This window comes from Ceratotherium simum, chromosome 1 (genome assembly GCF_057802395.1).
Source record: "Ceratotherium simum simum isolate JZ-2026a chromosome 1, ASM5780239v1, whole genome shotgun sequence".
Taxonomy (NCBI): Eukaryota; Metazoa; Chordata; class Mammalia; order Perissodactyla; family Rhinocerotidae; genus Ceratotherium; species Ceratotherium simum.
In genome coordinates this window covers 67,237,412-67,250,092 of record NC_141900.1, presented here as the reverse complement: position 1 = coordinate 67,250,092, position 12,681 = coordinate 67,237,412, and the positions used below count along the sequence as shown (strand labels likewise).

General features: G+C 37.2%; 1 protein-coding gene across 5 annotated transcripts in view; it reads right to left on the bottom strand.

Annotated features, from left to right (window-relative positions):
- Nucleotides 1–4,395: 4,395 nt before the first annotated feature.
- Nucleotides 4,396–12,681, bottom strand: part of ANLN (anillin, actin binding protein) — a 123,723-nt gene continuing 115,437 nt past the window's right edge. For all 5 annotated transcript variants that reach the window (XM_087429525.1, XM_087429533.1, XM_087429548.1 and 2 more), the window contains 3 exons: nucleotides 10,924–11,031; nucleotides 8,343–8,515; nucleotides 4,396–5,714 (listed from right to left, as the gene is read on the bottom strand). In XM_087429525.1, the coding sequence (XP_087285651.1) occupies nucleotides 5,591–5,714; nucleotides 8,343–8,515; nucleotides 10,924–11,031 (405 nt within the window). In that variant the 3' untranslated portion in view covers nucleotides 4,396–5,590. The remainder of the gene's footprint in view (nucleotides 5,715–8,342; nucleotides 8,516–10,923; nucleotides 11,032–12,681) is intronic.

Genomic DNA, 12,681 nt, shown 5'->3' with positions numbered 1-12,681 from the left:
ATTATTATAACTAATAAAGTAATTCAGTAAGTCAACTAGTATTTATAGACAGCAAATCTTCAAAAGCAAAACTATAAAAGTACTGGAGAAAATAGTCGACATAAATTTGGCAAGTATATAAATGTAGATAAACAGTTAAAGACATGAGAAAACATGAGTTCTCGGAGGAAGGAAAAGAGCGATGAAAACACAAACACCACGCTGTCTGAAGGAAAGGCACACTCGCTACTCAATACTGAGGCCCCCAGGGTTCTCCTCCTCCAGGATGTGGTGACAGTGAGATAAGAATGAAAGCTCGGCGCTTGGGAGGTATTGCCATGTATCCTGGACATTCCTGACTCTCCCTTTGGAAAACATCTTCAGGATCTGCACAGCCTGATGCCCTAGATCAGTGGGCTTCAAACTGGGGCAAGTATATGCCTATGAGCACATGAGGATTTTGCAAAGGGCACACCCCCTTGGATAGTTTTAGGGAAACCATTCCACCATCCTCATCTTCAAGGAGGCAAAACTGCCTCAAGGAGGCAACCTCTCCCTTCAAAAGAAGCAACTGCCTCTGAGATGTTCTCCTGTCCCACAGTCACTCTCTTTCACAATTGCCCTTCTCCTACTTTACTCTGTAAAGTAGGAGTCATGCTTTTCTCTCTCTACGGTCCTTTACGGAGGTTATGTAAAAACCTCCCCATACTGAAAGAAAAGGGACAATTCAAATAGCAGTTTTCCTGGATTCGCAATGCAGAATAACAAATCCTTTTGCAATTCAGGCGGCTTCCATTTCTTTGCTTTCAACAAAAGTAAAGGAGTTAGAAGCAGTGGCAGGGCCTGCTGGTGGTCCCTGAAAGTGGGAGCGGGGGCATAGAGTCTCTTAGGGTGTAGATTCTTTTTAAGGTATAAACTCTGTTAGGGTTTAGAGACAGCTGCCCTAGATGCCTTCGCAGGGTCTCCTTGTCTGCTATGGTTGGTCGTGCTCTGGCTTCATATTTGAAACAGTTGTAATTGTTCCACATTACAGTCGCCCTGGCCTCCACGTGGTTCCCGCTAGCCAGCATATTTTATGAACTAGGAGTAGGGCCTACAGATGAATCCATGGCTATCTATTCCCGCATGATTGAATAGTTTGGGTGCCCCATTTCTTCAATACTTACTCATAAAGTTTCCATGATGAATGCTGACTGCTGGGATGGGGTCTGGACTCCACCTATCATCTGGTCCTATCACCCTTCATCCTGCTCCACAAATTCATCCTCCCCCATCTCTTACACTTCGCACTACCCTCAGGTCCTCCATCATCTTCGGCTCTTCCCCATCAGTGTAGTAGCATACGCATTTCCTCATCCACGAATATCCTTCCCTCAATATTTTCCCTCAATTATTCTCCCATTGTGCCTTTCCCTTCTCAGTCCAACATCCTGTAATCTTTACTCAGTCATCCACTCAGTTTCATTCTGATTTTAATTTTTAAAGTGCTCATAAGTCCATGTGCATCAGCAATATGAAAATATTCTCACTGTAAACATATCAAATATTCTAGAAATAGAGTAAAAAATTAAAGCATTCCTCCACCCAACACTGCTCCCAATCTCTTTCCACTGCCCTTTCCTATATAAAATTTGGTGTGGTTCCATCCACACTTCTTTGATCTAGATATTTACATGCATATATGTTACACACATAGTGTCATATTGCGTGGCATATCCTTTTTTTCCATAAGTTGTCCTGGAAAATTTTTGCAATTATATATATAGTTTCCTTTTCTTCTTGAACATTGCATGGTGTTTTGTAGAAAGTGTGTCATAATTTCCTAATAATGGGTTTGCAGATTATTTCTAATTCTCTGCCCTGTTGATGGACTTTCAGGTTATTTCTATTTTTTCCTTTTAAAAACAGTATTGCAATGATCATCCTTTTACGTATATCTTTGCTCACCTGCAAGTTCATCTGAGGAGAGTGGGGAGGAAGGAGTTAAAGCAGCTGGCCTTTAGTTCTGGGGAAGAAGGCAGGTGACACATCTAAATTCCTTGTAAATGTGCTGAAAACAGGACCTCCTGGTAAATAGACGAATGATATTTACTAGATCTCTTATCTCTGGAATGCTCTTAGTAGGATTTGGCCGGTTAAGGATTGGTTATGGTAAACAAACAGACTATATGGATTTGTGAGGCATGACTCTTGAGAGAAAGTCACACAGCTATATAACTATAGAGGGTATAAAATGGCACTATTTCCTCACCCAAAGGCTCCCTGCTGTGTGAGATGTCCCACGAACCTCATGTGAGATCTTGTCTATTACTCTGGGCCACAGAGCGTGTCCAGCATAGGAATGAAAGACCGGGAAGGCAGGCAGGTGTTGCAGACGTCTCTGATTCGCCAGGGCCTTGATTGCTTGTGTCCTTGAAATCATGAGTAAAGCTTTCTGTGGATAAGATCTCTGACGCTGTGAGTCGCATTGACAGTCTGATCCTGTGTGTTAGCACAGAGATTACTGGAGGTTGCCAGCTGCCATTCAAGGAGGCTGTATCAGTTTCTATTCTCACCAAGAGTACGAGTTTGTTTCTAAGCAGCGTTGACTCTAGTTTCACCAATCCGAGGGCCAAAAACCCACTGCCATTTAAGTTTGTATTTTTCTATTTATTAGTATTATTTTTACATGTTTGTTGGCTTTGGATTTGCGTATGTGTGTGTGATGCATTATGTGCCCCTCTTTTTTAGGTTAAATTTTCTTCTTATTGAGAAACATCATAGTGTAATGGGAAAGTATGTGGATTCTAGAGTAGAGTGTCTGGGTTTAAATTCTGGTCTGTCACTTGCTAAGTATGTGGCCTCATAAAAGTTACCTAAGTTTTAGTTTCCTCATTCAATGTCTATTTCATAAGGTCATGTGAAGATTATATGAGATAACCCATGCAAAACACCAAGAATATCGCTGGTACATAGTAAATGCTCAAACAATGATAGCCAGTCATAGGAGCTCTTCATGTATTTTGTGCACTGATTATGTTGTGAATATTTTCTCCTAGTCTGTTGCTTGTGTTTTGAATTTATAGACATTTATCAGGCAGGAATTTTTTTTTTTTTTTGTGAGGAAGATCAGCCCTGAGCTAACATCCCTTGCCAATCCTCTTCTCTTTGCTGAGGAAGACTGGCCCTGGGCTAACATCTGCGCCCATCTTCCTCTACATTATATGGGATGCCACCACAGTATGGCTTGACAAGCAGTGCGTTGGTGCATACCTGGGATCTGAACCTGCGAACCCCGCACCACCTAAGCGGAACACGCACACTTAGCCGCTATGCCACCAGGCTGGCCTCCGAAGCAGGAAATATTTTATGTGATCAAATCTGTCATTCTTTTCCTCTGTGGATTTTGTTGTAGCCTGATTTTTTTATCTGAACCATTTTATTGAATAGACCACTCCAAATGTCAGTTCACGTTTTCTTTAACTGGCCTTATGATTTTGTGGTCAGAATCTGAAGATTCTTCTCTGGTCTCACCAGATATCACTCTTGTACTTCTTTCATGGAAGACAATCATTAGCCACTCCTTTTCACTTTTACCCTAAAGAACACGTTTATTTTGTTCTTGCTTCTCCTTCCACATCATACTCCTCCTGGATAATCTTATCCATTCTAATGGTTTCAACAATCCCCTCTAGGCAGGTGACACTAAAATCTTCAGAGCAGTATTTTTCACTGTTTACAAGGTATTTCTAACTTGATGTTCCACGATCTCTTTAAATTAAATTTCTTCTAAAACTTAACTTTATATACCCTCTATATATACTAAGAAGGAATGATCGCTAAGGGATACTATTGTGCTTTTTTTATTTAACTTACAACAAACAGTATGTATGGAATATCTTTATGAACAAAAGAATATAAATATGTCTATGTAATATGCATAGAATCTCTCTAGGAGGATACACAAAAACTGGAAAAAGTGGTTGTGACAAGGGGAGAAGACATACTGTTCACTTTAACTTCTTTGTGCCTTTTGAATTCTGTACCAAGATATGTAATGCCTATTCAAAAATAAGTACAAGTCTATAAATAAATAAAAGGAACCCTCTCAATCCCATCAAAACTATTCCCTGTTTTGGCTGGTGATGGCACTCATCCACTCAGTCTCTGCTAAGCACTTGAGCATCATCCTCCATCTCCTCAAATGCACATTCCAGTACCGTATTCTGTTGAAATGCCTCAGAAATGGATCCTTCATCCACCTACTCACTCAACAGCGACTCTAGGAACACAGAGTAAGCTGAATACTGGGCTAGAGATAAAAAGATGAATGAGATACTGTCAGCACAATACCCTCAAGAAGCCCCACAGCCCCGGGAGGCACAGCAGCCACACCACACATTTAAACAGCATTTCTTAAATAACTGATTCTTTAAGCCATTTGCAAATATTTATTCGGGTGAGATCATAAAATATATTTTTATAATACACATAAGAAAAAACACATTTGAATGAATAAAAAATAAAACGACAGGAGGTGACAGAATTTAGTGTTCATAAAGGAAATCATTGATAACTTTAACAATTCAGGGAAGAAATTCAAAGTGTACTTAAAAGTTGAGACCATGCTTTACAATATTTTATAATAAAAAATGAAGTATTAGGCTTTTAAAGGTAATACATGAATTAGTTTTTCAAATGATTTCATAATGGGTTTCTAGACAGTCCTAGGTGGACATGAAAAAAAAGACAAAAACTTTGGCAAGCAAAGTATTAGTCTGTAGCAGCTTGGTAAAGTTTACTTTTTTTATATAAAGACTCTTCAATTTACATTTGTTCTTATTACAGGAGCAAAAAGAACTATTATGCCAAGTATATTTGAGGAGTCTGTAAGCTACATAGCAAAAATAATTATTTAAAAAGGCCTGTATTCTATGAAAATGTGCACCACAAGCAACTATAGTAACTGAGTAAATGTAAACCATGTGATTATTAACACTTCTAAACGAAACATTTAACTCCCAAATCTCACACAATATCCCCTATGTCCATATCTTGTTTAAAGGCAGCCTCAAGCTTTTAAACTAATATACATTTGCTATTTGAAAAAGTTCTTACCTCCATTACTAAAAATGTTTCTGTAAAGTCCCTTAGAAATTTTTTCAGTCTTCTAGTAACAAGATATGTCATGATCAATAAATGATCACAACCTGTAGAAAAAAGCACTGAGGCCAGAGGAAGGATGACCAAGTTGGAGGTTTCTATCTCCAACTGTGTAAGACCTTTCTACTTTGAGACCCACAGCTCCAAGAAGACAACTCAAAATTTCTTACTTCTAAAAAAATATTGTATCATGAAAAATTGAATAATTAGATTTCTAAGAAAATGAGCTTTTAAATTAAGATTTAGCAAAATCAACTATAATGAACATTCTTCCAATCATCTATGAATAACAGAAATCAGTTGAAGTTTTACATATAAAAGATATAAATACTGCATAATATGTAGTGAATATTGGCACATACCCTTTCGTATTTAAAGCATAAAATGCAATTAAGCAAATCTGATGCTCTTAAGATACATTTATGACATAGCTCAAAAACCTCTACACGGCATGGAAACTTCCTACAGTTTAAGGCTTTACAATAGGTTTATAGCAAGCATCAGGTTGCCAGAGGCGAATATCAACAAGAATTTGATTGAGTTTTTGCATCCAGAGATCCCGCTCTTCCTTGGTATCTGCAGACAGCCAGTTCCTACAGGAACAAACAAAAGGTCAGGACGCTCTCCCCCGGTTCCATACTTCCCTGTACTTTTGCTGTGGGGGGTGGGGAAGGTGGGGAGCCTAAGCAAACCAGTAAAATGAGTTACTCTTTACCATCTTTTAACAGCAGTTAATCAAATGTCCCATAGTGAGGTGCTTCTTCAATTATGATAAAGGAAAATTATCGCCACTGGTTAGTTAGCTGAATCATAACTCACACTGATTACAATTGGTAAATTATGGAGTTTCCAAACCAAAGATGCTAACTGTCTTGTACAGGTGGTCTGGCCTGGGCAATCTGGTGGTATGGGACACCCACTGAGTGTGGGCCACTTCCTAGCAAAAGCGAGCACACCACAGGCCTGAATCTGGGAGCTCCCCACGTCCCTCAGACGTGGGCTCCCTAAGAGCTGGAATCACAGGCTCATGGAACTTCACCTGGCTTAACAGGCAATACTAGTTTGTACTGTCTTCCATTATTTTTGTTCTACCATGTTAGTAGAACTTGGTACTTACAATAAATTATCTAAAGATCCTAAGAATTGGTCTATCCTAACCTCTCTGTCTATATCAGAAATCTCTTCTTTGCATCCATATTTAGCTACAAGCTGAATAACTAGTTGATGGGGCAGGCGAAGGTATGGGAGAGGGGGAATTCCCTAACTCACAAGCCAGATCATTCTTCTAGGGAACAGCCAATTGTTAAAAGATCTTTATATGGTACTCATTCTGCATCTTTATAATTTCTCCTCATTGGTACTAGAAATGGTATAAGCATGAATGAGGAGTGAGTTGATCATCTATTAGTCAATGGAGAGAACATAATACTTACAATAATAATAGTGACCATTTGTTGAGCTCAGTCCATGTGCTCGACACTGAGCTAAGTGTGTCTACTCATTAATCTCTACTGGCACTCTGTGGAGTTTATTTTTCCCTTTTGACAAAGGAAAATTCAGAGAGCCAGAAAAGTTAAGGAACTTGCCATGGTTACATTTGGTAAGTCATCGAGTTAGATTTAAACCTAGATCTGTTGATTTCACAGCTCCACTGTATAACACTGCCTCCCCATGTGATGGAACATTTCTAGTTCAAATGTGTAGTGTATATTTCAAAGTAGGCAGTGTTGATCAGAAGAGAAATCTTGCATAATGAAGAAGGGGAAGATAGCAAGTGTGGTTAGTAGAAATAAAAATAAGATACATTAAATTAAGATAAAAGGTATAGGTCAAAAAGGCCCTGTGGAGAAACAGATAAATGAGGCAAAGGAGAATGCAGAACTGTAACATGTTTATATTCTGCAAAATATATGATCAAAAAAGTGAAATAAGTTTTAAGAAGCGACCAAGCAAAGCTAAAGACTGAGCCAAAAATGAATTGAGAATGCACCACTCTCAAATGCTTGGATAAAGAAGTGTCTGCTCAAACCATGATAATGTTATAATGAGAAAAACTATAAGCAAATGAAGTACAGAGTAATTAGAGCAACACGTGATCTAGGTATTTCTACCACAGAAGGTCGAAGGAGAAGTCTGGGAGGGTTTATGTAGCAGGTAAAAGATAAGACTATAGGAAAAATGTGAGTAATGTTTAAAAGAATGGGCCATCGTGGTCAGGAACTACTTGGGTACTGAATTTTCATCAATTTGGGTTGATTCCCTGCTGACAGTGGCCACGGTCAGGGCAGCTATCAAACAAAATGACTGTAAATCCGCTTTGCCTCTCCTGATCTGTCTGATGCCACTGCAGCATAGAAGGCCCCCTAAAGGAAAGGAATGGATGAGTTCAACTGGGTTAATCTGAAAGTAACCTAGATATCAAGAATTTCCAAAGAATGGGTCCCCTATCTAGTTATTTTAAAACAAATTGGTAGTATGTGGGCAATTCTGTTCTATTTTAATATAGTGTCTCTTGGCTGTAGCTTTCTGATATTTCCACGTCAGAAACTCATGGAGTCAGTTCTATGCATCTCTCTGTCTGCAATATCCAGCAACAGCCTGATTAATAGAGACTTTGTCAAATTCTAACTTTTATGCCTAATCACAACTTTGTAAATTGAAGTCAGTCTTCAAGCTTCTCTTGGGCATCCAAGCAAAAGAACCTATCTTAGACTCTTACTAGTAAGCTTTTGTGTCATATACATAAGCCTAGGGTTAACAAAAAAGTGACACTCTCAATAGTTTATTCTGTTAATTTCCAACCAGAAATTTGTGGAGTAGAATGAGATTATTTTTGTAAGTCACCTGATTAACTGAGGGCATTTTTGGAATGGAAAGGAAGGGATGTATAAAATATCTTTAAATAATAAATGACTTTTCTATTACACCGGAAATCTTCAAACTTAACCCAAAGTTTATTAGCTAACTGCTTTGAAAATGGCTACACTGTGAGTATATTGGAAAACATGATTAGCTAAGACAAAACTTGAATGTTATGCTTTTCTTAACTATATTTAGTTATTATAGATTGTTCTCTTACTGCTGTGTGTGTCTTTTGTTTTCTCATGAAAACTGTACCATCTTCAAAGGCAAGGACCATCTCTGATATTTTTTACCGTGGTAAGAACATAGTGGGCAATCGATTACTTAGTTGATAGAAATATTTATAACCCAATACATACTTGGTGACACAAAGTGTGTCCCTGCATTGGCTGACAAGAGTCTCTCGGTCATCTTCTCTTTGTGGTCGGACAGTAATTAATTCAAAAGTGTTGCGTCTTGCACAAAATTCTCTGTTGGCTGGTTCTATCTGACGACTGGTACAATTGGCCAGATTTATCCTTCCTATGGGATTCTTTAAAAACAAATTTTTTAAAAAATTATTGATAGAAAATAAACAAGACCATTTAAGTCAGTAAGCATTAAGGAGTATTTAAGTTGGTACAAAATTAAAATTAAAAAGCCATTAATTTAAAAGTTAAAATTTAATTACACCAGACTTAGAGAAACATATTTAATATTTGTCATTGTTTCTTGCTGAACATAAAAACAGAAACCAAAAATGTCAACCGGAGCTCTTAGCCAACTTAAAAATAAACTCTTTGCTATGGAAAACTTCAAACAGACACAAAATAAAAAGAATAGTATAATGAACTTCCATGTACCCATCAACCAGCTTCAACAAATCGAAATACATATTCAACCATCTCTCATCTATAGCCAGCCACTTTCTCCCTGTCTATAAAGAGAAACCTAGACATCTTATTTCATCTGTAAATATTTTTTATGTATCTCTGAAAGATAAAGCCAAACAATTGCTTCAGATCGTTGGAAGTCATGCCATTCCTATGGTATGAGAGTCAAAGATAAAAATTCATGAGACTAAATGGTCCTGAAAAATGGGAAAAGGGACATTTATGGGCACAAACAGTTTAGAAACAGCCAATAAAAGCGTCAACTCCATCAGTAATTTAAAAAAGAAGTTAAAATTAAATATACCATTTTGAAACATTAGATTGGCTAAGTCTGAAAAGAAGAGTAATAATCTCTGTTGACTGATTGGAGAGGTGAGTAAATAAACTCTTATACACTGCTGTGAAAGTATAAAATGGTCTATTACTGGCAGGCAATTTGATAACAGCAATCAAAAAACATCCAAAATGGGCATATTCTGATCCTACAATTCTGCCTAAAAGAAATTTATCCTAAGCAAATATATAAGTGCACAAAGATGTTTATATAGGTGTAGTAACTATTTTTTCATAATAGTGAAAAATTTGAAATAAATTAAATGACAGTAATAGGAGACTATTTAAACAAATAATGATATTATGTCTCCAGCAAGTATGGCAAACTAAATAGTCAGAGAATCCTCCCATTACATAACCCTCCAAATACTAGATAACTGAACTTACAAGAAAGGAAAAGACACCAATGGTAAGCTAGCCCGAAACCTGCCTTCCCTTGGAGCATTTGCCAACACTAGGAACCCGCAGTCTTTGCTCACGCATGTGAAATGATATAACATGAAGCCTGGTATTTGCTTTAAAACATCCTAGCAAAACAAAAGAACAAAAAAGTATGTGTCTTCTGAAGACATAAATGAAACATAAAAATTAATAACTGTTGGGGGGCCGGCCTGGTGGCATAGTGGTTAAGTTTGCATGCTCTGCTTCGGTGGCCCGGGGTTTGCAGGTTCAAATGCCGGGCGCAGACCTACATACTGCTCATCAAGCCATGCTGTGGCAGCATCCCATATACAAAATAGAGGAAGATGGGCACAGATGTTAGCTCAGGACTAGTCTTCCTCAGCAAAAAAAAGAGGAAGCTTGGCAAGGGATGTTACCTCTGTGGGGGGGAGAGAAAATTACATGGGGAGCTTCAACTGGACTGATAACACAGAGGTTGATGGAAATTATTTGTTTTTTATGTCTTTTTGTCCTAAATATTTCACCAATTTTTAAATAAAATTTTAAATGGGTACAATGTAATAAAGATAGCTATTAAACACGTTATGGATGTATCTTTACTGATGTGGAAAGATGTCAGGATACATTATTAAGTAAAACTCAGGTTATAAAAAACATGATGGTTTTTGTTTAAAAAAGATTCATAAGTGGATATATAATTATTTTTATAAATTATACATTTTAAAAGTTTAGAAGGATATACAACCAAAATATGAAAAATAGTTGTCTCTGTTATGGATGATTTTACTTTTTAATTCTGCTTATTTCTGTTTTCTAGTTTAGGGATAATAAATAATCATACTTGGGCGATAACATTAAATTCTTAAAAAATGAGATACAATTTATTACACAAAATCCTGTTATCAAATTTAGAAACAAACCGAAAACCACTGTATTCCTGTGGGTGGTCTTCCTTTACTTCTTATCCCAGATTTGGGTAAATCAACTAGCTCATAAAATACAAAATTGAATTTAATGTATTTCTGAAAATGTCAATAAAAAAATTATGAAACATTCCAGGAGAAAAGAAAGACAAATACATGCCTTAAGGTATTTTAAGAGTGGTTAAATCACAAGGAATGGATAAGATACAACATTTTTACACAAATACACACACACACACACACGCACACGCACACACACAGGTCTTGCAACAAGAACATTTTTAATGGTTTAGTAAATACACTCAAAGGGGAATTTGGGTGGCTGGTGGGGGCCAGAGGGAACACTTGCATGAAACGCTACACGAAAGTCAGTCAGGGCTTTCACCACTGACCAGTACTATTAAAATTACCTTTCGTTTCTCATCATCTGGATAAGTCCAATAAGAGATACAGTTTCCAGAAAGAACACACCATCTTCGATGCCAGGCACCAAAACCGCTAACATCTTCAAATATGGTCTGGAAAAGTCAATGAAATGCTTCAGAAACTTCACGACCAATTAAATGCTAACTCTTTACATTAAACTTCAATATGCTGACATATTTCATACCTCGAAATCTACTTGCATGATTTTCATCATGTCTTTTATCTCAGTAATGAAAATCACTGATTGCTCAAATCCAAAACTACATAGATTTTCAACATCATACACAAGCATAAGAGAACTTTCAGATATTAACCCCAAATAAATACTGCTATCTAATTTTAGACTTTTTAAAAACGTGGTATCCCTAACCAAATGCTCCTTAAATAAGAGAAAAGTGCTTCAAGTGTTGGAGGGTAAAATGATATGAGAATATCATACCTTATATATTGAATAAACTAATGATAGCTAATGAAAAAACAAATGAATTGTTAGACATTTTAATATGGAAGGCTGGCATTTAATGTTTATTCAGGAGAACAAAACAGTATTAGAAAAGAGTCCACTCATGATCCTATGCCTTGATGGAGTACTGTGATAAACATCAGAACTCCAGTCTACTGCTGAGCCATCAAGCACACCTGGAAGTAGCATCTCCCTGCAGTCAGGTCATTGCCAGCTCATGCCTTGGGAATGCAAGTTACATTTTAAAAAGAGGGGAAGCAGTCGTCTTGGTTAAGGAGAGGAATCTGGAATAGGTAACTAATAACGTGGCTTTTTCCATGGAAGTACTTGTACTTAAGCAGCATAAGTAGAAGCTGCTTTTTCTCCCCACTATTTTTTAGTTGTAGTCATATTGGAGCCCTAACTTATATAAAAGTTCTTACTTTTAAATAAAAAAAAGAATTCCTTTAGGAACTGTTACATTAAAAAACAAAGGAAGGTAAAAATGTAACGATCCTATAGATCACGGGTTAGTAAAGTGTTTCTGTAAAGAGCCAGACAGTAAAGATTTTAGACTTCATGGGCCATAGGGGTTCTGTCACAACTATTCGATTCTACTGTTGTAGTGCAAAAGCAGCCATAGACAATATGTAATGAGCTCATGTTCCAATAAAACCTTATAAAAACAAGCAGTGGGCCGTACTTTGCTGACCCTTAATATAGATAATCCAAAGGCATCTCTGTGTTTGATTTCAGAATGCCTTAAGGCTTTTCCACCTTCAAATGGCTCAACTAAGCCTTACACCAACCCAATGATAGTGGGATATACACTCTTCTAGATTCACTAATTTGTGTGAATTGAACAAAAGGTAGATTGAGTTCGGAGTGCAATCTCTGGCCATGGAGGAAAGTTACTTTGTGTGAAGAAATGTCTCCATGACAGAATGAGACCTCAAATTTATTAGCTTAATGAATTAGCTGACTCCAACCATATATCCCCTTACCCCACCTTTTTTTTTTCTCCTCCCCAGTTTATCCTGTTTCCTCCCCAACACATGCGTTTTCTAGGCAACACTGCTCACAGCCACCCACGGGAAAATACAGGAATCTTGTTATTTCAATCTCAAGCCCAAAGTTAGTACAAATGACTCACCAGCTCTCTTTTGTGTTTATGTTCATCTTTTACACCATAAAGGTAAAAGACAAGGAAAAATTGATGGATAAAATAACACAAGTTTTATTACACTCTACTATCATCAGAGAGGAATAACAAGGGACAGTTTTTTCATTTTTATGGCTG